This window comes from Triturus cristatus, chromosome 2_2 (assembly GCF_964204655.1).
Source record: "Triturus cristatus chromosome 2_2, aTriCri1.1, whole genome shotgun sequence".
Lineage (NCBI taxonomy): Eukaryota > Metazoa > Chordata > Amphibia > Caudata > Salamandridae > Triturus > Triturus cristatus.
In genome coordinates this window covers 150354064-150380862 of record NC_140582.1, presented here as the reverse complement: position 1 = coordinate 150380862, position 26799 = coordinate 150354064, and the positions used below count along the sequence as shown (strand labels likewise).

At 44.4% G+C, this 26799-nt stretch overlaps 1 protein-coding gene across 4 annotated transcripts in view; it reads right to left on the bottom strand.

The window, feature by feature from the left end:
• LOC146861982 (phospholipid-transporting ATPase ABCA1-like) overlaps window positions 1–26799 on the bottom strand; it is a 3104259-nt gene that overhangs the window by 1151588 nt on the left and 1925872 nt on the right. For all 4 annotated transcript variants that reach the window (XM_085641135.1, XM_085641137.1, XM_085641136.1 and 1 more), the window contains exon 32: window positions 10786–10975. In XM_085641135.1, the coding sequence (XP_085497261.1) occupies window positions 10786–10975 (190 nt within the window). The remainder of the gene's footprint in view (window positions 1–10785; window positions 10976–26799) is intronic.

The following is a 26799-nucleotide window of genomic DNA, read 5'->3' as shown; positions in this document are numbered from 1 at the left end:
TTTTGTTCATGGGAAAGTTGCTGAGTTTTAGGCTTGATTTTCTAGTGAGGAGTTTTCATTTATAGAATGTGTGAAGATTTTGATCGAGCCAATCTATTTTATTTTGATTGAGAGTAGGGGCAAGCCAGCTCCAGTCTGGTGGGTCGCAGTGTACGATTGGAAAGTCGACAAGTACGTTCTGGTGTTCTATTTGGTAATATTGTTAATGAATCTTTGAAGAGGTGTAACTGCTGCCATCTGCACCTTTCGCATTCTTCAGTAAATATGTTTCTTGCTCTTTCCTGGTGGGTGTAATTGGTCAATAGGTACTAAAACAGTCAGATATTTGTCCTGAGACACATCTGAAACCGTTATTCCCCAGTCGGAGAAGATGCTACGTTTGGACGTGATCAAGTCTGCAATTTTAGATGATGCGCATGTTACTAATGTGGCCTCATATGGGTTTCCAATCTTGAATTCTATTGCCTCTATACATGTGCCGTCAGTAGTTTCAAGATATTGGATCTATTTAAAATATCACTGTTACCGTGTGATTTATAATGAGGTTGAAATAAAGTTTTTGTATTTTCCCTCCAAATTGCCGCTTGATTTGTGAACTTTCGTATAAAATTAAGATCTATTAAAGACTTATTTTCGGTGGGAGATACCTTGTTTAAAAAGTGAGTCCCTATCAATGATATTCTGAACTAGAGTAGTGTGGCATCTCCTTCGCTGGGTTATCCTTTTTTGCATTGTTTTCTACTAAGGGCTTATTTGTAGTGGGGGTTGATTGTTTTAAGTGTAATTCGCTATCCACTGTGGACTGGCCTAAACTGGAATGTCTGATTATTTGCTGAGTGTTCCTTTCCTGCTCTAAATCCTGAGATTTTAGTGCTGTTACTGCATATTCTCTTGTGGGCCTTTGGGACTTACTTTGAGTGTAAGTAGAAGATTCTGATTTTGCTATATTAGGGTTGTACTGATTTCATTTGATTTATTGATCAACCTTGTTGAGACTTATGAGGCAAGCTTACGAAATGCGACTGCTCTCCATGAGACGGAAGAGTTGTACCATTCTGTTTTTCTCTATTTGTGCCAGATCTTTTTGTTTGCTTGAATATGGGAAACAATTGAGCAGTTTTCTCTTTTTATTTCATTGCCTTTTCAATTTTCTCTCTTTTTTTTGTTTTGCATTCTTATTTTCTTTTGTTTATTCCATTGAGGAATTTAATATCGAGCTCTTATTAAGAGTATGGGTTACTTCGGGTGACTGCAAGTTGTTAATGTCAATTATAGGATTAGAGGACTTAGGATTTTCGTACCCGTTGTTGTCGAAGGAATCCTGATTACCATTTACTTCAGCTATTATATCGTGTTTTGTTTGGAGTTGTAGCATAGAAGAATTTTGTTGAGGGAGTATTTATTGTGACAATTCCTTGATCCCTTTAGCTGTTGTGAGTATGAAAAGCTTGTTATCTCTGGTTGGTGGGAAGTGCACCTTGATGATTTTTATTTCTTCCACCACTGTAGATACAATAGTAGGAAATCCTAGAAGTTTTTCTATAATAGGACTGCAGGTGCACAACTGGTTCCGTTTACCGTTTTGTTTATTGGCTTCCGATGTTTTTGTGGCCTCACTCAATAAATCCTTTAACATGGTATCCATATTCTCAAATCAAGAGTCAATGGTGGTGGTGAATTGTACTAATGATTCCAGTAAAGCTATTTGAATATATCAAATGTATTAGATTCAAGAGCTTTTGATGTGGCATCTAGAGGCTGGAACAAGTGGAGCTAGGTGTTTTACTCCATGACTCTAGTATATTCACAAGAAAATTGTGCTGCTTCCTCAACATTGTGTAGTGTAAGTTGGTTCCAACACTCTTTCTTACTGTTATTCTTTTGAACTTCTGGAGAGAGAGCATACTGTGGCTTCGGTTGGCAGACCCGACCACTGAATTTTGTTGCAAGCTCCCTTTTCTATATGGGAGCTTGTGCTGCAGTCAAAAACCATCCGCAGCACAAGCTCCCATACAGAAAAGGGAGTTTGTATTCATCACTGCACCGCGTGGCAGGCACCATGAGGGTGCAGGGATTAACAGGGGGGCACCAGAGCTGCCCCCTAAGCCCCAAACAGAGGTCGCTTTCTGAATGGGGCCCTGCTAGAGGCCCTCCAAAGTCTCTTTCCAACAGGCTTTCCATGTCAGAAAGCCCGCCATGGAAACCCTGCAGGAAATCGACATCATAATCCGGACGGCGCAAAACTCCGTCCTTAGGGAATACGTGCCGGGTCCAACTGGCAGACGGGGTCCTTGAGCCCATGGGAAGCCAGCCGGAAAGTCCGGCCAGATTCATTACAAACAGCCTCCATTGTAATGAGGCTGTCGATTTTGAAACCACGATGAGGCTTGGAAAGCTTTCCGAGCCTCATCGTAATGAGGCCATTTGTGTCCAAGACGTTTGGGTCAATATCTTTGAGGTGGCTAGGGGCAGTTGATCTTTTTGCTACTTTTCTATCCACTAGGATTTCATCCTTGGATCACGGGGGCTCGGCGTTGTACCTATCTTTGTTGCTTCATCTGGGGGTCGGCACCACAGTGGGTTCTGAGGTTGCAGTTGCGCAAGATGGCAGCTTGGCCAAACTCTTCTGCACTCTACCATGGTGTCGTGCTCTTGCCTTTGAAAGCTGAAGCCAAAAACTGCTGGTTATTATAGGCTGTTGTAGGCCGTAGTTAGCCTCGTTCTTTGCCTCTGCTGCCTCCTCAGGTTCCCGTGACTAGGTACAGAGGGCCAGAGCTGTTGTTCGAGGTCCCCTTCCATTGCTGCTGTGGGACGCTGCTGCTCTGCTGGGGTTGGGGCCTGGGCATAGTTCTGGCCATGGATCTCGGAGAGGGTGAGGATGGAGCTATGCTGGGAAGTAGCTGTGCTGGGAGGTGGGGCTAGGGTGATTGAGTAGAGCCCAAGCGGGAGCACGCCGTGTGTCCCGCAAGCAGCACCCACACATAGCTGGGCCGGTTCCGCGGGGGACTGGGCTAACTCTCTGCGTGCAGTATCTACTACTGCCGTGCTCGAGTGTCTTACCTGCCTCGCCTTGCTTTGTCTTGTCCACCTCATTCATGCTTGGTTAGCAGGATTTGGCCCAGGCTCTTTTCCTCACTCCTCTTCTCCCTGGGACACTGTTGTTCACTATTTCGAATTCTGCTTCCCAGGCCCAGGTTATCACTCTCTTTTCCTTCTTTTTCCTCCTTTTTCTCTCCTTCGGGTCTGGGACCGGTCATTGCTCTTCCCTCTGCCCTCTTTGTGAAAATCCTGCGCACTGCGTCTGGCTTGGAACCCAAGAGCATCTGTGGTAATCTTCCTACCTCCAATTGCTCCTGCTGTGCTATACCAAGAGTTTGAACATTAGACACACATTCTTTAGTGCAAAGCTCCAGTTTGACAATATGCAACAATGGGAGCTGCAGGTAAAGGGGAAAACAAACCAGACAATTGTAGGATTTTCATAAAGTTAGTTTATAATTCTCAACAAAGATATAAAGCTGTACCTACAAGTCTATGACCTTGCATGGGCAACGATGTATGACTTTCACCAATTCACAAACGTTTTCAGAAGAACACTTCCAGCAAATCTAGCTACCACTGAAATGCTGGTATCAGTCCACATGGTGAACTGAAGTAAGGACCTGATTTCCAGCTTGGCAGAGAGGGTATTCTCCGCCAAACCCTCAGTCTGATTTACTAGCAAGTGGACCTTCGGTATCTCGACAACAGAGCCGTTTCCGGCTCCATCACTGAGATATCGGTGCAACAGCCCAACAGAGTGCGTAGGGAGTTTGTCTTGGAAAAAAACAAAAATGCTAAAAGTTTAATGAAGGTCCATCAATTTGGCACTACCATCTGCCAAACGTTTAACACATTGGCAGAAACCGCAGTGACAGCGGTTCCTGACAATGACTAAAGATGTATGCAGGGCTGACGGATATGTAATAATGTGGAGGACAGGCACTCGGTCAAAGTGACAGAGTATTTTATTCTGTCGCCCTGTTACTTCTACTGAGTATCTATATGCCAAGAGAAGATTGAGAAAAACCAAATACAAATTAGTTGAAACCAAGTGGAAATATAAATAAGCAGATGAAAAAAGTAACATATTTGGGGATACAAGTTTTCTACATCTAGAAGCAGAAAGGTAGTACGTATCAGCTAGACAAAACAAAACCGGAGATGGTGTTAAATTTGGGTCTTTTGGCAAAAGTCAACTTAATTAAAATATGAATTATTCCAAAATGTATACATATGCAATAACTTCTAGATCAGAAGAAGTGCTACCAAAAAATTGGCACAATATTTCAAGATTTGTTATTAAAAAGTAAAAAAAACACAGATATTCTACATAGATGAGAATGCTTATACAGAGAACAGTTGGTTAGAATATCTGATTTACATAAAATGCTACAAAAGAAAATCTCTCTTAGAATTATCTAAAGGTGTTGGATTGTAGAGGTTTGGGGTTTAGTTAAATGTAAAATTGAAACCATGTATAGAGACTTTTTTGGAAAACTGAGTGGATGGACCTTGATGCAGATAAGCTAGCAAAATTAGGCAGCAGAATCTTTAGTGTCATAACTATTCAGGAAGTTCAACCATATTTGAATGAAAGTTTGTCAAAATGCTCAGGCAGTTAAAAAGAGCACTTAGGATAGTAATATATACGTGAAAGAAAATATGTCACATAAAAAGTTTGCGGTTACATGAATATGAAAGAGTTTTTGATATAGCGCGAACAAAATTATATAAGGAAGAATAGGCACCCTCCTATATAGCTCTATATTAGAAAATTTAAGATTATATAAGTACATAGGTTCATATATTGTAAATAAGAAGTACCTGATAATGTAGTATTATTGACAGTGCCTGCAGGCAATCATGGCTCATAATTACCTGCCTCACAGTTAAAGGTCTGACCCACAGGTGAGGGTTCTATAATGACGGGGGAATTAACAACCATCATAGTCATGCAGGAAGGGTAGTAGAGTGATTAGCAACCAGCAGCGGCTCATCCACTTTGGTGGAGGAGTGTCGCCCTCCCCCCACCAGCAGCGGCAAAACTTGAAAAATAAAATATTAGCAAACCAGATTTATTATAATTTCATTCTTCTCTCCCGGGTGAGGCTTGGGGGTGGGGCCATCGTGGGGAGGGGGGCAGTCACGGAGGGAGAGTGGTGGGAACTATGGTCAGTGTGAATGATGATTCGGCGATTCGTCTCAGACCTCCTAAAGCGTCATGCGCACTGAAGCTCTCTCCATCCCCAGCTGCTTTGCTGGGTTGGAGACAGCAGTCACAGGCTCCCAGTCTTCCTGGGAGCGGAAATCCTTAGAGCTCAGGCCAATCCTGACGCTGCTCTCATGAATCAGAGCATCATCAGGACTGGCTGCACGGGATTCTGGAAGTTTGTGCTGGAGAGCAGAAAAAGAGCCGTGATACGGTGATGTGGCCGGACAGATAGGTGAGTTATTATTATTTTTTAATTGTTTTTTGTTGCAGTTGTTAGTACTCCTATGCCCCTGATGGAGCGGGTAGAACAAAATTTTGTATACCCCCCTATTCTGCATGAATATACTAATTAATGTATCTATTAATTGTAATATTACTAAATAAGTTTGCTTGGTTTTAATCAACATTACTAATATATGAAATATACGTAGGATTTGCATTTTCGCATGGCTAATTAACTTTTATAACTAAAATATGTACGCATACTAACAGTAGTATATGTAGTAAATAGAATACTGCATGATATATGTTGCTTTTGTGACGTTTTTGTTATGTTGCACCAGAAGACATCAAATGGGTGAATATAAACTCTTTAAATGTCGCTACACGCTAGATAATTACAAGCAAATAGAGGGATTAGTAAGGGGTTAACATTTTATTAATTATTTCTATGTATTAATTACTTTTTGTGTTTGTTTCGCTTAAGTTGTCCTTTGGGCCTAAAAACAAGATGGCCGTCGACGTATCACGACGTGATGGCCACCATTCCACGAGGTTTCAGGCGAAGTGTGATTGCACATCATATTGTTCCTGTGGCCTCGTCATGACCCTTGCAACACTCTGCATGCACAAGGCCACGGTGGGAAGTCATCCAAGTATTAAAACAAAGGACAGTTACAAGAAACCGAAAATTCCGAAACTACTACGTAACCTCTTGAACTGTGTGAAACCTCACCGGACGATCCCAAATGACCAATGAGGAGAGCCCAAACCCTACAAAATGTTACATCTTGACATTACTTTTATTATAAAAATGACGGTAGAATAGAGAGGCGTGCTGATGCAGATGATGGTGATTGCGGTACTTTCCCTTTCCTTTTGCTGATGGAGACGACGGTGACGCTACGTGACAGCTGTGTTCCTGAATCTTTGACAGACTGAATGCTGCCCATTTCCTTGATGAACTGCGAACTTTATAGAATTTATGGGCACTGAGAGATGCTTGCACGTCTCTGGTCCTTGCCTTTCTTTGGGACTGTAACGTGCCACATGAAGAACTTCTAAATTCTGACTGAATGATGACAAATTTGATGACTTAGAGGACGCCCGATAGCCAGATTAGGTAAATATGGTGTTTGTGATTCAATATAAAATTAATAAAACTTTCTAGATGTAGATTTAACTTTTCTGCGATAAAGATTAGATAAACGAATATTGATTAACAAGTAAATGTGTTTTGTGGTTTATTGAAGGTGGGAAGATCAAGGTCATAAAAGTGTTTTAGCTGCTCCTAAATCACCAATTATCAACTCAACTAAATGATCCATTGATCACGTGGGAGGAGTGTCTTGATGTTTTAAAATTGAGATCTGTAGGTATAGGGATGTTAATATACAGATATGTAATATAACTTTTCTTCCTAATAGGTTATAAGGTATTCCTCTCATGTCAGCGCATGAAACACTCATCTCTCCTGTATGTGCAGACCAGTGTGAAGTGAAGTGTGAATGTTGGTGTTATGGGCCCCACCAATGATTGTATGTGTGATATCTGGTCTGTGACGAAGGGAGGATAATTGGTACGGGTTTTGTTCTGTTTCCCGTTACCTAAGTTTCCGCGCTCCAGCAGTATGGACACCAGACACTACTGTTGGCAACCCTTTCCACTCGCTATAAAAAAAAGGAACCATGCAAAAAATAAGGTACTGCTATGCTGTTCCATATTAAAACCAAACAGAAGTTACAATTAAATAATCTCAGTTCAAGTTTTGTCATATTCATTCCAAACATACCTTTATTGAACAACTCTATCATCCCAGGTGTCACAAATCCTAACTGATCATCTCTTTACCAGTTACTGCTCATCTCCCCTAAATTGATTACAACCTATCCTATGAATTAGTCTATCTATTTCACTGTCTCCTTCTCTCATGTGGCAGTCTGAGACAAACAATCCATTATTCAGTTTTCTTTGCCTGTCTGATATTTCTCTTATATTTTCAACTCTTTAAAATCAGGCAACCATCCTGTGTTTTACTGTACCAAACTCAGATTAACTGATAGTAAACAAATTGTGGCAAATGTTCTTATCTGACCACCAATTAGGTAATATTTTGGTCAACAGGATGATTGCAAGTCAATCTCAACATTATAATGTTTTCTTCACCAGAAGAAAACACAATTCCTCCATCTACACTTTCATTTTTTTTTGCAGATGTTAAGGTTTATTTTCATACTTTTGGACGCAGGGGCTTATTTAAGAGAGTCCTGTGTCACTTTTGCACCAAGTGAAGTTGTACATGCGTGACGCAGGGTTCTCATTTCAATTTATGATGCCACGCAAAGCCACCCTGTGTGTCTTTGAGTGGCCTCATGAATCATTGGTAAGGCGACGCAGTGCAATTCACTGTGTCACCACATTCTGAGCTCGGGAGGCATTCCATGGGCATTGTGGTGGAGTTTCCCATGCAACACCCATGGAATTTGGCGCTGCCCCCATATTAAAAAGTGATGTAAACCGGGGGAAGCGACACATCCATAACCCTCGTGAGGAGAGGCATAACAAGGAGAAATATGTTTATTTTTCCTAATTGTTTCCTCTTCCTTGCGTGCTGCATTCTGGAGTCACACAGAAACAGCAAAACGCCTCTTAGGATTGTTTTTGTGGAGGAAGGCGCCCCTTCCTGCACAAAAACAATCCTGCCTGCCATAGAGTCACCTTTGCACCATGGTGCAAGGGTGCCTACATTGGCGCCTGCGCAGGGAGATAGGACAGGAATGCACCGTATTGCTTAAATACTGTGCATTCCTGCCTTTTCACTTTGGCATAGGGCAGGGAAGCCAGGTGGCTTGCTCTGCTGGCCTACGCCAAAATCCCATAAATAAGCTCCAAAGTGTTTAGCCTCCCACTTGTGTAACATCCTGTAGTATCTTGTAATAGAACCCTTTTATTTACAATAGTTTACCAGAAAATGTTAATAAATATTAATGTATCAACAGTGTCTATCTCCAACTAATTTCACACCACAGGCATATTTTCAATATCATCTTGGTTTAAGGCCCTCTTACCAAGCTTTAATGAATCCGACTTAACGTAAGCAGCTCTTTTCTCCTCATATACACCTGTTTATTCATTTCCCTTTTGAGATCTCTAACAACCAGGAAATTACCACGTACTTGCATAACATTATTGCCAATCCAATTCTCGTTTTCTCTTTTTTTCACACAACACACATTTTAACAGAAGTCTCCATCATTTTTTTAAGAATCCATCCTTAGCATTTGCCGTGTTATCTGAGCGCCACATCAAATGAAATGACATGGGCTTTACTCTTCCATGCACTTTTGTCATCCTATCATTCATTGATTTCATTTGCAACCCAATGCATCTCACTCACCTCATCTGCAACTATACTTTCATTAAAAAACTCACACTCCTTGAGGATAATTCCAACCCTTCTACGTCTGCAACTTCAGGTAATGTGGCACTGGGAAATTGCCACCAACTACAGTCTTCTTCACGTTTTTGATTTGATGCGGGCATCCTGCATCTCCACGATTTGACATGTTGAAGTCAATTCTTAAAAGGTAAGAAACTAAGGGGCATAGTATCAAGGTAATGCGATAAACATCGCAAATCGCACTTATCGCGTTTACCATTATCATCGTCTATCGCTGATTCACATCGCCGTCTTAGCGGCGTATTAGCAGCGCTTTGCTAAATGGAGATGTGAAAACCAGCGATAGACGGCGATAATCGGCAATAGCGCGTGAAATCAAACGATGAATTCACAGCACTAAGGGAATGCTTGATAATATGGGAGTGTGGACTTAACCTGTAAATCCACCTCCCATATTACAGATAGCTTAGTCAGGATTTTACCTGACGTTAAATTCCGGCCAAAACCGCAGTTAGCGTGGCTTTTTTCATCGCTTTGCGGATCTGCTCCATGCTTGTAAATATCGCAAAGCCTTGTTAGCGATTTTTACATGGAGTAATGGTCAGGAACACCTTCTTTGCATCTCATTAGCTATGTATATCGCTAAGATGAGTGGCGTTACAAAAATGGCAGCTAACATGCGCTAATGCATGCTAGCACCGAGCTGTTGATAGGGAGATAATATTATCGACGCTTTTTTGGCTTTTAAAGCCAAATAAGCGGTGAGATGGCCCTTGATAATATGCCCCTTATTTTCCACATCATGTGCACTAGGATTTCATCAAACGTTTCTTGGAGCTCTCAAGCACATTAATCACTTCTATCCCATTATTCTTTCAAGTTGAACATCACTTTGATAAGTGTTCATTCTGAATCTTCTATATCACACTGCTTCTGTTAAGTGGATGAATGAATACTTTATTTGCACGTTTGATTATAACCGTTCCAATCGGCTGTTAAAGGGAAATTTTACAAGTATATTAGTTGATTCGAATAATAGGGAAAACAAGAAAAAATGAGAAGAATTTCAAATCATCATGATGAGCTAAAAACACAAAAGTCTAAAGTGCCATACGCTGTCGGTGGTTGAAGAAACTGTAAAAAATGAAAAATGCAGTTCATCCGTAAATATCCTAGACCAATTCCAACAGAAGGTAAAGAGCTGAAGTGCCATGCTTCCACTTAAGGTAGTGTGCAACAAAGGAGTGCGTGTCATCTCACTGACACTAATCATACCAACATACGTTCTAAAATCTTCCCTTCATTAGGTCACAAGGGCTAAGGTGCATTATTTCCTCGTTCATTATTGCACGATAAGTTGCTAAAGTGGAGTACATTTGGAATTTCTCAAAGTGGCAAATTAATGCTTAACCCAGTAAATACATCTTAAAACTATCTTTCAGTTTTCACCAAAGTACAGCTTGTTATTTCAAGACTTGCATATAACACATGAGATTCTGGATATTGCACTCTAAGGATAATATAAACTCTGTAATGTCAGGCTGCTAAAATAGAAACAATAAACTGGAAATAAGTAGCCAACATTGATGACAGTCACAGCTGATCACTCTCCTCTCCATTGTTTGTTGGCATAGTTCGGTGTGATAGGATAGAATTTGGAAGATGTCTTCAGAATGCTATATCTAATCATGATCGCTTGACTGCCAGCTCAACCTGAGTGTGTTCAATTAGCAACATTTCCTTTCAGTCCTCTGAAGAAACCTGTAGAAAACCGTTTATATATACATACACAATTATATCACTTCTACCAACTCTGTTAAAAAAACGGCTGATTATCATCTGTCTTTTACAAAATATGGCGCATAATGCTAATATTTGGCCGCCACCATTAGGTCAGACATGGACAACATACCTCTGGAGGAGGGAGACCACCAGCACCAGGAGGGCAGTAGGGCAGCATGATCATCTTCTGTGGTGTGCTGCATTCACATGCAGGTGATGGGTTCTTCATAGTCCAATTTCCATTTTTAAACATTTCTGAGACCGACTCAGGCACTGACACGTTGTACCAGCTTGTTCCACTTGAGGTGCATGGGAGTTTCCTATGAATATGAGAAGATTATTTTGAATAAATAACATGTTTAATACTTTCAATCATAGATATACAGAATGTTTCGTAAGAGCGAAGTATGAGTTTAAAACTAAGCCTGGGCAAAGCACTACACTACGCTCGTGTAGTTTGCGAAGTTTGCGCTACTTTGCACTACGCGAATTGCATGTAGCACAGTGCAAACATGTGTAGCATAGCGTTGCGTAGTGCAGCGGTCCTTTTTTGCATGCTCGCGGTCCTCAACATCAAGTTGGCGACCGCGAGCAAGCAAAATGACATCCCGGCGAGATTTTTTCCTCGTTCGCGATCAGCAACATCAAGTTGCCGATCGCGAGCATGGAAAAAAAACATCCCGGCAAGATTCTCAATGCGAGGAAGTCAGGTTTCTCATTGTGAGTGGTTGCGTATGCTCACGACCGCTCGCGATGAGAAACTACCAGTCCGCGTTGAGAAAGCTGCCGCTCGAGTAAAAATCTACTCGAGTGGCAGAAAACTACAGCTCACACTGTGCAAGATGCCGTTTTCAATGATTGCACAGTGCCGGATGCTTGTCCGCACTGTGCAATCATTGAAAATGGCATCTTGCACAGTGCGAACAGGGTACTATGCGTAGCTCACGTAGTGCGAAGTGCACTTTGCGTAGCTTCGCGTACTGCTACTTCGCGAACTACGCCCAGGGATACTTAATACTATAGAAACATGCAAATTAGGAGGAAGATGGTTCAAATTCCTAGGATACAAGAGCTAGTTCAATATATAAGAAAATACTCAGGGCCTCATTTATGAGACTACTTGCGCCTTCGGAATGTCACTTTTTGTGACGTTCCGTGGGGCAGAAGCCTGCGTGATATTTATTAGGCAGCCCTAAGCCACTTTTTTTGGTTTAATGCTTCCTGATAAATATCAATCCCTTTAACGCAGTGTTCTGCGTTAAAGGGGCGTGCAATGGGTGTTGCTGGGGCATTCCCAGCAACACCCATGGCCTTTAGACACTGCCCCAGATTTACGAGATATCGTAAATCTGAGGTAGAGCCAAAAACTTACACCTCCCCAGGGGAGGCGTAAGGGAGGCACAACGAGGAGAAATATCTTTATTTATCCTTGTTTTTCCTGTTTCTATGTGCGCTGCATTCTGCAGCACACATAGAAAGAGGAAAAGCCTCTTGTGATTATTTTTGTACAGAAAGGTTTCCCTTCCTGTACAAAAATAATCATACCCGCAACGCAGGCACCCTTGCACCATGATGCAAAGGTGCCTGTGTTGGCGCACAGCAGCCCATTGTGCGCCGGCACAGGGGAAAAGGACAGGAATGCACCGCATCTTATAGATACGGCGCATTCGAACAAGTTACTTACCTTCGGTAACACTTTTTCTGGTGGATACAATATCTGCCTTTGGATTTCTCACCTTTTGAATACCCCCTGCGCCAGCATTCCGCGGGAAAATTATTTCCTAGCACTCCCACGTCGACGAGGACGTCACAAAGGACCGGCTTCGCTCGCGGCACCATATGACGTCTTTGGAGCCACAAAAGGACCTCGTTGGCGTGCTGACGTCAGTTCCACCCATTTTTTCCGTGCCACCGAGGCAAACGGGCGGACCGACAGATTTTCAAATGTACACACAGCAAATCAAATATATACATATACATAAATTCACAAATGTATAATCAATAACGGTATAGAGAAATAGCAACAGAATAAGCATTTCTCATCATTAAAATATAAACATGATTAAGACATATTATAATAAAATATTTTTTGGTAGAAACAGGTGGACAACGGGGAGGTGAGTGGGAGCGTGAGGAATCCACAGGCAGATATTGTATCCACCAGAAAAAGCATTACCGAAGGTAAGTAACTTGTTCTTCTGATGGATACATCGGCCTGTGGATTCCTCACCTTTTGAATAGATTCCCAAAGCCGTACCTCTCCAGGAGGAGGGAGTCCACCTGACTAGACCAAAATATCCTGCAAAACAGAGCAGGCAAAATGGCCATCCCTCCTAACCTCAGAGTCCAAGCAGTAATGCTTTGCAAAGGTGTGGAGGGAGGCCCAAGTTGCTGCCTTGCAGATATCAAGAACATGATCACCTCTAGCCAAAGCAGAAGAAGTAGACCTAGCTCTGGTGGAATGAACTTTGATACCTTCAGGCGGTTCCTTCTTTACCAGGGCGTAGCAAATCTTGATGCACAAGATAATCCACCTGGAAAGCGTCCTCTTGTGCACTGCCTTGCCTTTCATTTTCCCAACATAGCCCACGTAGAACTGATCATCCAGCCTCAGATCTCTAGTCCGATCTAAATAAAAGCTGACAGCCCTCTTAGGGTCCAACCGATGCTGTCTCTCTTCCTCCTTGTAAGGGTGAGGGGAAGGATAAAAGGTGGGTAAAGTGATGGATTGTCCCATATGAAAAGGGGTAACCACCTTGGGAAGGAAAGCAGCCCTGGTCCTTAGAACCAACTTATCCGCATGAATGGGCAGGAAAGGAGGTTTCGAACTAAGAGCTTGAAGCTCACTTACCCTCCTAGCTGAGGTAATGGCAATCAAGAAAACCATTTTAAAAGAAAGAAGCCTCAACGGGCAAGAGTGAAGAGCCTCAAACGGAGAACCTATTAAAAAAGTGAGTACAAGATTCAAATTCCACTGAGGCATAATGAAAGGTGTGGGAGGAAACTTATTTGTAAGGTCCTTAATGAACCTCCCAACAATGAGGCACTTAAATAAAGACGGCTGGTCTGGCAAACATTGAAAGACCGACAAAGCCGATAAATAGCCCTTAACAGTGGCTACAGCACAACCTTGCTGTGCTAGAAAAAGAGAAAACTCAAAAATATTAGACAAGCGGACCTTGAAAGGGTCAATGTCTCTCTCTCTCCGCACCACTTAACAAATCTGGACCATCTGGAAGAGTAAACAGATTTAGTGGAGTGTCGCCTGGATGATAAAATAATGTCCACTATCTCTGGCGGGAGAGAGAAAGAACTCAGGTTGCCCCATTCAATCTCCAGGCATGAAGGTGCAAGCTCTGGAGGTGAGGGTGTAGAACCTGCCCCTGCGACTGCGAGAGGAGCTCTGCCCTGAGAGGGAGACGGAGCGGATGGTGCGACGAGAGGTGAAGTAGGTCTGTGTACCACACCCTTCTTGGCCAATCCGGGGCGATCAATCCAACGTGGGCCCGGTCTTGGTGAATCTTCCTCAGAACCCGAGGAATCAAGGGCATGGGAGGAAACGTGTAAAGGAGTTGTGAGCGCCAAACTATCTGAAAGGGCTTTCCGTGAGACAGGTTTCCCAGCACACTCCACCAAGACAGCTCCGCTGCAGCTTCTCTGGAGATTCTGATATTCTCCCCGAGATCTCCATTGTGCTGATACGACTGCCTGCGGAGGCATCACTGGAGTGCCCTCATGTGCCAGCGTGCATGGTTGACCAACAGAATGCAGGAAGCGAACAGACCGAGCAAGCGAAGAACGTTCAGGACTGGAACAAACGCTCCATTGTGAAATAAAGGAATCATTTCCTGTATGTCGAGAATCCTCCGCGGAGGTGGATATGCTCGACACACAGAAGTGTCCAATATTGCCCCTATGAACAGGCTGCGCTGAGAAGGCACCACGTGAGATTTGGGTACATTTATCGAAAAACCCAATTTGAACAACAGATGTCACTTGCAAGTGGCGCAAAACCAACTCTGGAGACTCCGCTTTCAACAACCAGTCGTCCAGGTAGAGGAAAACAGGAATCCCTGACCTTCTGAGATGAGCCGCTACCACCGCCATCACCTTTGTAAGGACTCGAGGCGCGGAAGTAAGACCGAACGTGAGAACCGCAAACTGGTAATGTTGCGATCCCACCGTGAACCAGAGATACTTCCAATGCGACTTCAGGATGGGAAGATAAAAATACGCATCCTGCAGATCGATATCGATGGACACCATCCAGTCTTCCTGTTGCAGCGCAAGAAGAACCTGAGACAAGGTCAACATTTTGAACTTTTTCCTGCCTGAGGTAAAGGTTCAAAATCCTGAGGTCCAAGATTGGTCTCAAGAGAACATCCTTTTTGGGGATCAGGAAATACCGGGAGTAGCATCCCTGACCCATTTCCTGCTCCAGAACCACCTCTATCGCACCTTTTTGGATTAATGTAAGAACCACCTGGTGCAAAAACAGCAAGTGGTCTTCTGAACAACCTCCCTGGCGAGGAGGGTAAGGAGGAGGGCGTACCCATTCTCTACAAGATTCAAGACCCAACGATCTGATGTGATCAGTCTCCAATCTTGGAGAAAGTGGGACACCCGACCTCCAACTGGACCAACATGTTCTAAGATGGGGGATCTAGAACTGCTTTCCTGATGTACCAACAGTGGCGGGAGGGGAGGTAGAGGAAGAGGAGGAAGCCTGTTGACGATTTGTACCCCTGAGGCCTCTCTTATTCTTCCCTCTGTACGATTTGTACAAAGGATTCTGCTGTTGCCGGCTCTGCTGGAATTGTTGGCAGCCACGAAAGGGAGCAGATCTCCCAAAGCCCCGATACCGCTTGCATCCGTATCCTCTGTACTGCACCTGGAGACCTAGAGACCTTGCAGAATCCCTGCTGTCCTTAAAACGCTCTAAAGATGAGTCCGCCTTTGAACCAAAGAGCCTTGACCCATCAAAGGGCAAGTCCAACAAGGCCGCCTGCACATCAGCCGAAAAACCAGAAGACTTGAGCCATGCCTGTCTCCTTGTAGCCACAGAAGACCCCATAACACGAGTCACAGAGTCAGCAGTGTCCATGCCTGACTGAATCACTTGTCGTGCTGCGGCCTGCGAATCTGAAAGAACTTCAAAGAAGTTGGCACGATCCTCCTCAGGCAACTTAGGAGCCAATAGAACAACAGAGTCCATCAATGATGACAAAAAAGCCAGATCACCAGGGGCAGGCTTATATCTTCTTGAGATAGAACGAGATACAGCTGCAGCAGACAATGGCTTCTGCCACACCTCCAGAATTGGATTAGTTAAGGCATCTGTGAATGGAAGAAGGAGCTCAGAAGTTGACGAAGAAGTATTTAAAACTTTTGTCAGTAAATTGGACTTTACCTCAGCAGAGGGAAGTTGAAGGCCCAATAAATCAGACGCCTTCTTTATGACTACATGTTAAGGTGCAACATCCTGTACAACACATCCAGTTGTAGATGGTAAATCGTACCCAGGGGAAGTATATAGGCCACTAGCTTCCTGAAGGCCTTCACACTCATCCACAGAGTCCACAATTTCTCCTTCGTCCTGTTCTTACAAATACTCCTCCTCCTCAAGCAATCTCTGAGCCTCTCTCCTGGAGCGTTGCTTAGGCAACGGAGTCGGCGGAGCCACACGCGGCGCCGGAGAAGACACCAGCGGCGTCGATGGAGGAGCCTCGGCATCGAACCTCGACGTTGATCGAATTCGAGATGGAGCCAACTCAGCAGCTGAAGGAGTCCGGGGCACCGGAGTAGACAATCTCGGTGCCGAGAAATGCCAAGCCGGAGTCGACGGCATAAAAGGCATGAAAGTGCCTGGGGATAGAACTGAGGCACAACCAGGTTGAAAGCCAGAGGACCCATGGGGCCTGAAGGAGCGCCGGATGGAGTCGAGTCTCTTGTCAATAAACCAAACATCGCATTGAGAAAATACAAAGAGTCAGCCCCAGGAGCAGGAAAAGGAGGATATGGATCCGTACCTTCCTGTAGGGGAGTCACCTGAAGTCGCACTGGAGCCTGCGAAGCTGGGGACGGCGCCCGCACAGGCGAAGCCACATTGCCTGGAGAGGACCCTCCCAGTGGCAGTGACATCGCTGGAGCCGGTGATCCTTCATGAAGCGAAGAAGCCTCTGAAATCGGCGATGAAGCAGCCGGAGATGGTACTGGCGTCGCTTGAGGAGAAGGATTGGGAGAGATAAAGTCCCTTCTCCGAGGTCACTCAGCTGGAGTCGGCGATCTCGATCTTGACCTCGAGACCCTTGCCTTCGAAGAACGATGTCGAGAAGTATGTCTTCTCTTGGATTTTTTGTGCTTCTTTGACCTCGAAGTGTGAGAAGACGAAGACTTTGCCCTCTTCCTACCTCTCTTTTCCTTCTTGGCTTTCGCCATAAACAACTTGGCCTCAAGTTCTTTGATAGCCTTAGGATTCATTTTCCTGCAGCTCCTGCATTCCTCGACGTCGTGGTCCAAGGATAAACACCACAGGCAGTCATCATGTGGATCCCTGATAGACATGTGTCCGCCACACACTCTGCAGGGTTTGAACCCGGTCTTCCTAGAAGTAGCCATTCTGAACAAACAACGAGATACAAAGTTTTCCACAATGAAAATGGAAAGCCCTGAAAAAAAACGTTGAGCGTCGACGGCGCGGAAAAAAGGGAACTGATGTCAGCACGCCGACGAGGTCCTTTTGTGGCTCTGATGATGTAATATGGTGCCGGGAGTGGAGCCGGTCCTTTGTGACGGCCTCGTCAACGTGGGAGAGCTACAAAAGAATTTTCCACGGAATGCTGGCGCAGGGGGTATTCAAAAGGTGAGGAATCCACAGGCAGAAGTATCCATCAGAACTACCCTTTTCTTTTGCCGTAGGGAAGCGCAGCAGGAAGGCCTGCTGCGCTGACCTATGGCAAAACCTCATAAATGAGGCCCCGAATGAGTAAATCATAGGGAAATCACTTTTGCATTTTGCAATTCTTCATGTTTTGCTTTTTAAAAATGCCCTTCAGCCATTGCACTCTCTGCTGAGAAAACATTTCCCTTAAACTACTAGGAAATATGGTGGTTACCTCTCCTTTTCCAGCACATACTCCAGTCGTAAACAGGAGCAAATTTATGTACATTTCAAAAGGTAAGAAACCATCTCCTAGGGGCATTTGTGTGAATACTCAGAAATGTATGTGTGTGTAATTTTGCCTCTTCCGGAACCGTGTGTCTCCCAGAAATGCCCACAAATCTGCCCTATCGTCTGAATTTATGAATGCTGAAAATCCATCCAGCTGCTGGTGTTTCTTCTCTCGGCCAGCATGCATGCAAATTTGAATTTACCCTGCCACATTACTGTTTTTGAACTCTCTGGGGATTAGTTACAAGCCCATTGTGTCACTTTTATTGCAGCTGAATGGGCTTCCCCATATTCAATAGGCCATGTAAAGTCACACTGAGTGACTTTTCGTGGCCTTGTAAATATGATTTTCTTTCATGCATACCTCTGTGTGAAAAGGGCGTTCCATGGGTGTTAATGTGGGTCTTCCCATGCAACATCAATGGAACTTGATGCATTACCAGATTTGCCAAATGTTGTAAACCTGGGAATGCGTCAAGATCGTATGCCTCCCCAGGGTAGATGTAAGGTGGCACAACGAGGAGAAATACTTTTATTTCTCCTCCTTTTCCCTCTTTCTATTCTGCAGCATGCATAGAAAGAGAAAAATGCCACCAATGATTGTTTTTGTGCAGGAAGGCTTCACTTCCTGCATAAAAATAATCATCACCTCAGTACAGGCACCCATGCAAAATTACGCACGGTTGTCTGTGCTGGCACACGCTGCTGTTTGTGCACTGGCGCAGGAGAGAAGGGTAGGAATGATCTGCATCTTGTAGCTACAGTGCATTCCTGCCATTTTATTTTGATGCAAGACAACACAGCAGGAAGGCTTGCTATGCTGCCATGCATCAAAGTATTGTAAAATAGAAGCTTTAAGTGGAACTTGAGTGCAGAAAACGTTTTAGAATTTCATACATGTATATGATGTCAAGGGGGCTTATTTACAAGCTTATTGCGCCACCGGTGGCTTCCCAATATTTGCAAGGCCATGTCAAGTCACCCGGCGTGACTTTTCATGCTCTTGTAAATATATTTCCCTTTCTTCCATAACTCTGCGTGAAAGGGGCGTTCCATGGGTGTTGATGTGGTTGTTCCCATGCAACATCCATGTAACTTGACTCATTCCCAGATTTACAGCACTTGTAAACCTGGGAATGTGTCAGAATCCTACGCTTCCCCAGGGGAAGCATAAGGAGGCGAAATGAGGAAAAAAACTTTTATTTCTCCTCGTTTTTCTCTCTTTGTATGTGTGCTGTATTCTGTAGCACGAATAGAAAGAAGAATATGCCTTTAATGATTGTGTTGCTGCAGGAAGGTGTCCCATCCTGCACAAAAATATTCATCTCCTCAGCGCAGGCACCCTTGCAAAATGATGCAAGGGTGTCTGCGCTGGCGCACGGTGTCGTTTATGCACTGGTGCAAGGGAGAAGGAGAGGAAAGCACCATAACTTGTAGCTATGGTGCATTCAGGACGTTTTATTTTGACATATGACAGAGCAACAGGGTGGCTTGCTAAGCAATCCATGCTTTAAAATATTGTAAATGAGGACCAAGACTTCCAATCGCTTATTTTAAGTAGGAGTAAATCTAATGGTCATGCTAATAATACAATGGGTGGAAAAATGGGTCTCTGAACTCTGCAGAGCTGGACAGTTCTACTGTGTCGGTACTCACCGAAAGGGAAACATGGAGTTGGCAGGTCTATAGCATATGATTTTTGAAAGTAGCAGTCTGACTGCTAAAACAAAGAGAACAACATGAATCTATCTTGGGTGATCAAGACCGTACTCCGGTCGAAACGCGCCACGGAGGATTTATGCCTTTAATAACTCCCTTTTTTTGTTGAAAAAGTTCCTTCATCATTGGCCTGAGTGCACACTATATTGGATTGTATTGGATTGTTTTGGTAATATTGACAGCAGGTCATCTCTGCCGGCAAGCGCGTCAGCTTCCATGAGCGCCGGTTATATATATCTTCCCAACTGTGTCCTCAAACAAAGACGCACTCCTCACAAGGTTACTTCTAATCATGTGGCATCAAACTGGCTATTCAGTCAGCTATATATTCTTACTCATTTCGGACTGCCAAAGTCCTTGTTCACAGGCTGAAATGCGGTGTGTGTGAAGTTTTACTACCATGTCGACTTGGCATTTAAAACTCCCCTTCTGCTACATATAAGTAACCGGTAAGGCAGGCCGTAGGTAGGTGATAGGGCAGGGTGCTATGTGCTTAAAAAGTAAGTTGTATATTTTGATGTTTCAGTGAGTTACATGCACACTTACAGACACATACGCCCAGTTATATATTCAATGTTTCACCCATACTTCAACTCACATATGTATTTTCATACGTATGGAGACAGTTACACATTCCAACAGACAGTGACAGAGGGAGTTAGATATTCACTCACACACCCACACATTACTTATGTATCCAGCAGTACCAGAACTAGTTGCACAAACAGTTACATTTCCTGATACTAACTAAGACAGCCAGTAAACTATCCATACAGCGAGTAGCATAAAGATTTACTTTCCCATGGAGTTACTAAGAGAGACACTGTTATACTGATATAGTTACTTACAAGTCATTTACCAAATCCACTCACTCACCCATATAGGTACTGAAACAGTCACTCAGATATTTAATCAAGTGCTGAGACAACACACTCATCTAGACAAGTAACTGTATACACTTGTCTTGGGCCTGCTATTAGTTATTGATGTCATTAATATTACAAATAGGGATGAGGTTCAAGACTTAGCCATAAAATTTGATCAGGTTGACGGCCAGAAGCGGATTGGCCAATATGCTGTATGTTTTTTCTTGTAAAGGACTTATATATCCAGTGACTGCATTTCCCAGTGTCTCTAGCGTACGCTGTAACTATCCAAAAATCTCATGGTTTAAGTGTAGATGCAGCTTTCATTAATATTGGTAGTCGGTGTTTAAAAAGGTATGGCATATCTTGCATTGTCTCGAGTAAGAACATTGTCTAGTTTGCTTTTGGTTGACTTTGATGATAGGTTAGTGCTGATGCAAGTTGTCTCAGGGCGTTCAATTGTTCAAGAAGTGTGAATGCTCCTCATTTTGGACAGTATCACACTTATGAAAAATTGATAATCTGTCCAAAGCGGAAGCTCACAAACAAATCCACGGCTGCTGCTGAAAAGAAGGAAAAAAAGGAGAACAAGGAAGGTGTTAAGAAGAAGAAACTGGAGAATGAGGGAGATTGTTGGTTACCAGTGGCCAAATACTTCTGGTGTCAACTGCTATGCAAATTTCTTTCTAAATGTATTGTTTTATTTACCACATCATATAGATGCAGTTCAACAAAATCCACAGAAGCTATTATGTTCTGCACTGTCTGCTTTGCAAAACATTTACTTAGTGCTTCAGGCATTAGATATCTTGTAGATAGATGTAGTGGATCAGTACTATTTACCTTGAATACTCAACAAGATTCACAGTGATTTATAATTGTCCTCTTTGGAATTTTAGAAGAAGAAATAAACATAGATGACTTATTTGGAGAGAGTTGCTAATGGAACCATGACTGTGAAGATTGCTCTTTCAAATGCATTCTAAGAGATTTCTCTACTTAACACTACTGGATTCCAAAACTGTGCCTTTTGACAGATTGATAAAAATGGCTAACCAAAATATGACCTGCCTAAATTGTAGATCACATGTTATGTCTACATTGTAGATACAATAAATTGAAAGTACCTTATATTAATGCTTCAGCAATGAGGATCAGATGAATCTAAATTGGAAAGTGAAATTATAAACTTCAAAGCAGGACAAATATCAATTTCTGGAAGAACTTACACTTCTTTGGCTATTTTCTTTCATGACGGACATAATGTAACTCCTGGGTACTATACTGCCTTGTTAAGGAGTGAAACTGGCTGGAGATGGACGGAATGCAATGACAGCAACCTTATATTCAAACCAAAACTGCCTTTCAAACTACAAAGTTCTTACTTTTTGTTTCTTCATCCAAAGTTCTATGGAGTTTTTTTGGAAAAAAGGAAATGTGCGGTGTTTCTTCCACATGGATCTTCAGTAATTTAGACATCATTTGGCCTATCAGGGGTGATATCTTTAAAAAGTTGTCCGTAATGCAAGAGTCCTTTTATCTTAATATAGCATAAAATACTACACTCTATAATTAAAAGTTGAAACTGGAAGGACACAATGTAATCACTTCAACCTTAAAATGAAACTAAAACTGCCTTTCAAACCACAAAATTGTCACCTTTTGTTTCTTCAGCCAAACCTTTACGTACTATTTGTGGCAAAAGGGTACAGTATGGGATTTTGTCCACATGGATCATAGCATGTTAGACTTCATTTAAGTAAGTAAGTCAGTAATAATTTATTATGCTTGATTAATTAAAACAATGTTTGGAGTGTCCAATTTCTTTTCACATAAATCAGGTTAAAAAGATATTCACATAATTTTTCCAATCGAGCCAGTTGATACATAATCAATTAAATCTCACGTCAGTGAGGAATTAACTATTAAACTATCAACTCTCAAGGTAATCCTTTGCAAGCTTTACTCATGGGTATATTAGTAGACTGTAACCACAGGGTCTTTCCTCGACTTCAGTTAGCTTCTTCAACACATGCCCCGTTTTAACGTATTGGTGCCGTCTTTAAAAGATCTAATTAGATTTAACAGGACAGTTTAAGTGCTACTCAAGTTCGTTGTTGGAGAGTGATTCCTAACCAAGAGAGAAATATTTTTCAATCTCTGTGCTGTAATGTAAAAATAAATTATAAAACGGCAGTTTAACTGCACTAACATTGGATTAAAGCACAGCATAACTGCCTGTCTGCATGACCTGACCCCTTGCTGGTTAAAAAGAGGTTTAACTAGAGAACACCTTAAGTCCTTTAGTTTGTCACAAATACAAATGATGTGGATGAGATCCTCTCGTCCACGGCCACACGGGTGGCAGGGTTGATTGCTTCCTTTTCTTTCCCAAGGGGGTAAAAACGGGTTGATCGAACCTACTCCCAAGCGAGCTTTTAAAAATGTTCCTTTGTCGCTTTCTTGATCCCTGTGGTTAGACCTGGCACCATTGGCATGGGTCTCCCTTCCATTTTTGCTGTTGCCTCATGTGTTGTTGCTGGTGTTAGATGCCTTGGGCACTGTGCCACTACTGTCCAGTGCCGCAGTGCAAGTGCTCCCTACTGTAAATGAATGTATTGATTAGTGATTCCATGATTGACTGATTTGGTTTACTTCAGGCAACACGCCGAGGCGAATCTGGAAGCCAGCCAGGAGGAGATGAAGCGATGGTATGACCAGAATGCCGTTCTGGTAGAGCTTCAGCCTGGTCAGAAAGTGTGGGTCATGGCCCCAGTGGAGCCCTGCGCGCTCCAAGATAAGTGGACCAGACCATTTGAGGTTGTGGAGCGCAAGAGTCCAGTTACCTACTTGGTGGACTTGCGGTCTCCCAGGAACCCCTTGAGGGTCCTGCATGTCAAACGCCTTAAGCTCCATTTGGAGAGGTCTGAAGTGGGCATGCTCTTAGCAACAGATGGTGGAATGGAGGAGGAGACCGAGCCTCTTCCAGACCCCTTGTCGGTGTCTGAGCAAGATGGGTCAGTGGATGGTGTCAACCTTTCTTCCACCCTGACCCCTGAGCAACAGAATGACTGCCGCCAGTTGCTGGGACAGTTTTCGGATCTCTTCTCCCTGGTTCCCTGTGTCACTGATTGGTGTGTCCATGATGTGGACACTGGGGATAGCATTTGAGGTGGTGGAGTGCAAGAGTGATGTCATCTACTTGGTGGACTTGCGGTCCCCCAGGAACCCTTTGCAGGTCCTGCATGTTAACTAAGCCTGGGCAAAGCACTAGGCTACGCTCGCGTAGTTTGCGAAGTTCGCGCTACTTTGCACTACGCGAATTGCACATAGCACAGTGCGAACACGCGTAGCGTAGTGTTGCGTAGTGCTGCGGTCATTTTTTGCTTGCTCGCGGTCCTCAACGTCAAGTTGGTGACCGCGAGCAAGTAAAATGACATCCCGGCGAGACTTTTATCTTTGTTCGCGATCAGCAACATCAAGTTGGCGATTGCGAGCATGGAAAATAAACCTCCCGGCGAGATTCCCAACGCGAGGAGGTCAGGTTTCTCATTGCGAGTGGTCGAGTATGCTCGCTACCGCTCGCGATGAGAAACTACCAGTTCGCGTTGAGAAAGCTGCCGCTCGAGTAAAAATCTACTCGAGCAGCAGAAAACTACAGCTCGCACTGTCCAAGATGCCATTTTCAATGATTGCACAGTGCTGGTTGCTTGTCCGCACTGTGCAATCATTGAAAACGACATCTGGCACAGTGCGAACAAGGTACTACGCAGTTCGCGGAGTGTAGTGCAAAGTGCACTTTGCGTAGCTTCGCGAAGTGCTACTTCGCGAACTACGCCCAGGGTTAATGTTAACCCCCTGAAGCCCCACTTAGAGAAGTCCGAAGTAGGCATGCTCCTAGCGACAGATGCTGGAATGGAGGAGGAGACTGAGCCTCTTCCTGACCTCCTGTCTGCAACAGAGCAAGATGGGTCATTGGATGGTTTTAACCTCTCTTTCACCCTGACCCCTGAGCAACAGAATGACTGCCACCGGTTGCAGGGACAGTTTTCTGACCTGTTCTCCCTGGTTCCTGGTATCCATGATGTGGATACAGGAGACAGCTTACCTGGGAAGCACAAAACTTACAGGGTAACTGACAGGCTGAGGGCTTGCATCAAAGAGGAGGTCTCAAAGATGCTTGCGCTCGGGGTGATTGAGTCCCCTAGCAGTCCTTGGGCCAGCCCAGTGGTCTTGGTCCCAAAGGCTGCAGCGCTGGGAGTCACACCCGATCTCCGGTTCTGTGTGGACTACCGAGGGCTCAATTCGGTGATGAAGACTGATGCGCACCCCATCTCCAGAGCTGATGAGCTCCTTGATCGGCTAGGGGCTGCACGGTGCCTCAGCACATTTGATTTAACATCTGGGTACTGGCAGATCGCCTTGACTGATGGGGCAAAGGAGAGTTCACCATTCTCCACACCAGATGGGCATTTCCAGTTCCGGGTTATGCCCTTTGGGATGAAGAATGCCCCAGCCACCTTTCAGAGGTTTGTCAACCAGGTGTTGGTTGGACTGGATGAGTTCAGTGGCGCCTACCTGGATGACATCGCAGTGTTCAGCGCCAGTTGGGATGAACATCTGCACCACCTCTGGGAAGTGTTGTTGGCGCTGTGGAAAGTAGGTCTCAAGATCAAGGCGAGTAAGTGCCAGATCGGGCAGGGTTCCGTGGTGTACTTGGGACACCAAGTAGGGAGCGGCCAGGTGGTGCCCCTACAGCCCAAGGTTGAAACCATCCTGGCTTGGGAACCCCCCAAAACAAAGATGCGTGCGCTCGGGGTGATTGAGTCCCCTAGCAGTCCTTGGGCCAGCCCAGTGGTCTTGGTCCCAAAGACTGCAGCGCTGGGAGTCACACCCAAACTCCGGTTCTGTGTGGACTACCGAGAGCTCAATTCGGTCATGAAGACTGATGCGCACCCCATCTCCAGAGCTGATGAGCTCATTGATCGGCTAGGGGCTGCACGATGCCTCAGCACGTTTGATTTAACGTCTGGGTACTGGCAGATCGCCTTGACTGATGGGGCAAAGGAGAGGTCAGCATTCTCCACACCAGAGGGGCATTTCCAGTTCCGGGATATGCCCTTTGGTATGAAGAATGCCCCAGCCACCTTTCAGAGGTTGTTCAACCAGGTGTTGGTTGGACTGGAGGAGCTCAGTGGCGCCTACCTGGATGACATCGCAGTGTTCAGCGCCAGTTGGGAAGAACATATGCACCACCTCTGGGAAGTGTTGTTGGCGTTGTGGAAAGTAGGCCTCAAGATCAAGGCGAGTAAGTGCCAGATCGGGCAGGGTTCCGTGGTGTACTTGGGACACCAAGTAGGGAGCGACCAGGTGGTGCCCCTACAGCCCAAGATTGAAACAATCCTGGCTTGGGAACCCCCCAAAACCAAGACAGAGGTGAGAGCCTTTTTAGGACTTATAGGGTACTACAAGAGGTTTGTCAAGGGGTATGGCAACATTGTTGCACCCTTGACAGAGCTGACTTCCAGGAAGCAGCCCAAGAAAGTGATTTGGACTGACACCTGTCAGAAAGCTTTTGAGGCTCTGAAAGCTGCCATGTGCACGTCACCCGTGCTCCTGGCACCCAACTTCTCCAAAGAGTTTATCGTTCAGACAGACGCTTCAGAGCATGGTGTGGGGGCTGTTTTGTCACATATGAATGAGGAGTGCCTAGATCAACCTGTAGCCTTCATCAGTAGGAGGCTACTTCCACGGGAACAAAGGTGGAGTGCTATTGAGCGTGAGGCATTTACTGTGGTCTGGGCACTGAAGAAGCTGAGACCATACCTGTTTGGGACTCACTTCCGGGTTCAGACAGACCACAGGCCCCTCAGATGGTTAATGCAGATGAGGGGTGAGAATCCAAAGCTGTTGAGGTGGTCCATTTCCCTACAGGGTATGGACTGTACGCCCTGGTACAGAACACGCAAACGCTGATGGTCTGTCCAGAATTTTCCGCCTTAGTGATGAGAACTCCCAGGAGGTAGGTTAGTTCTCCCCGCATTTCAGCTGGAGGGGACACGTGTTAGACCTGGCACCATTGGCGTGGGTCTCCCTTCCATTTTTGCTGTTGTCTCATGTGTTTTTGCTGGTGTTAGATGCTTTGGGCACTGTGCCACTGCTGTCCGGTGTAAATGAATGTATTGATTAGTGATTCCATGATTGACTGATTTGGTTTACTTGTCAGACCCTAGTATAGTGCACTGAGTGTGCCCAGGGCTTGTAAATCCAGATGCTGCTGGTGGGCTTGCAGCACGGGTTGTGCCACCCACAGAAGCAGCCCTGTAAAATGTGTCTAAGGTCTGCCATTGCAGAGCCTGTGTGCAGTCTGGTACCGTCATGCTGACTG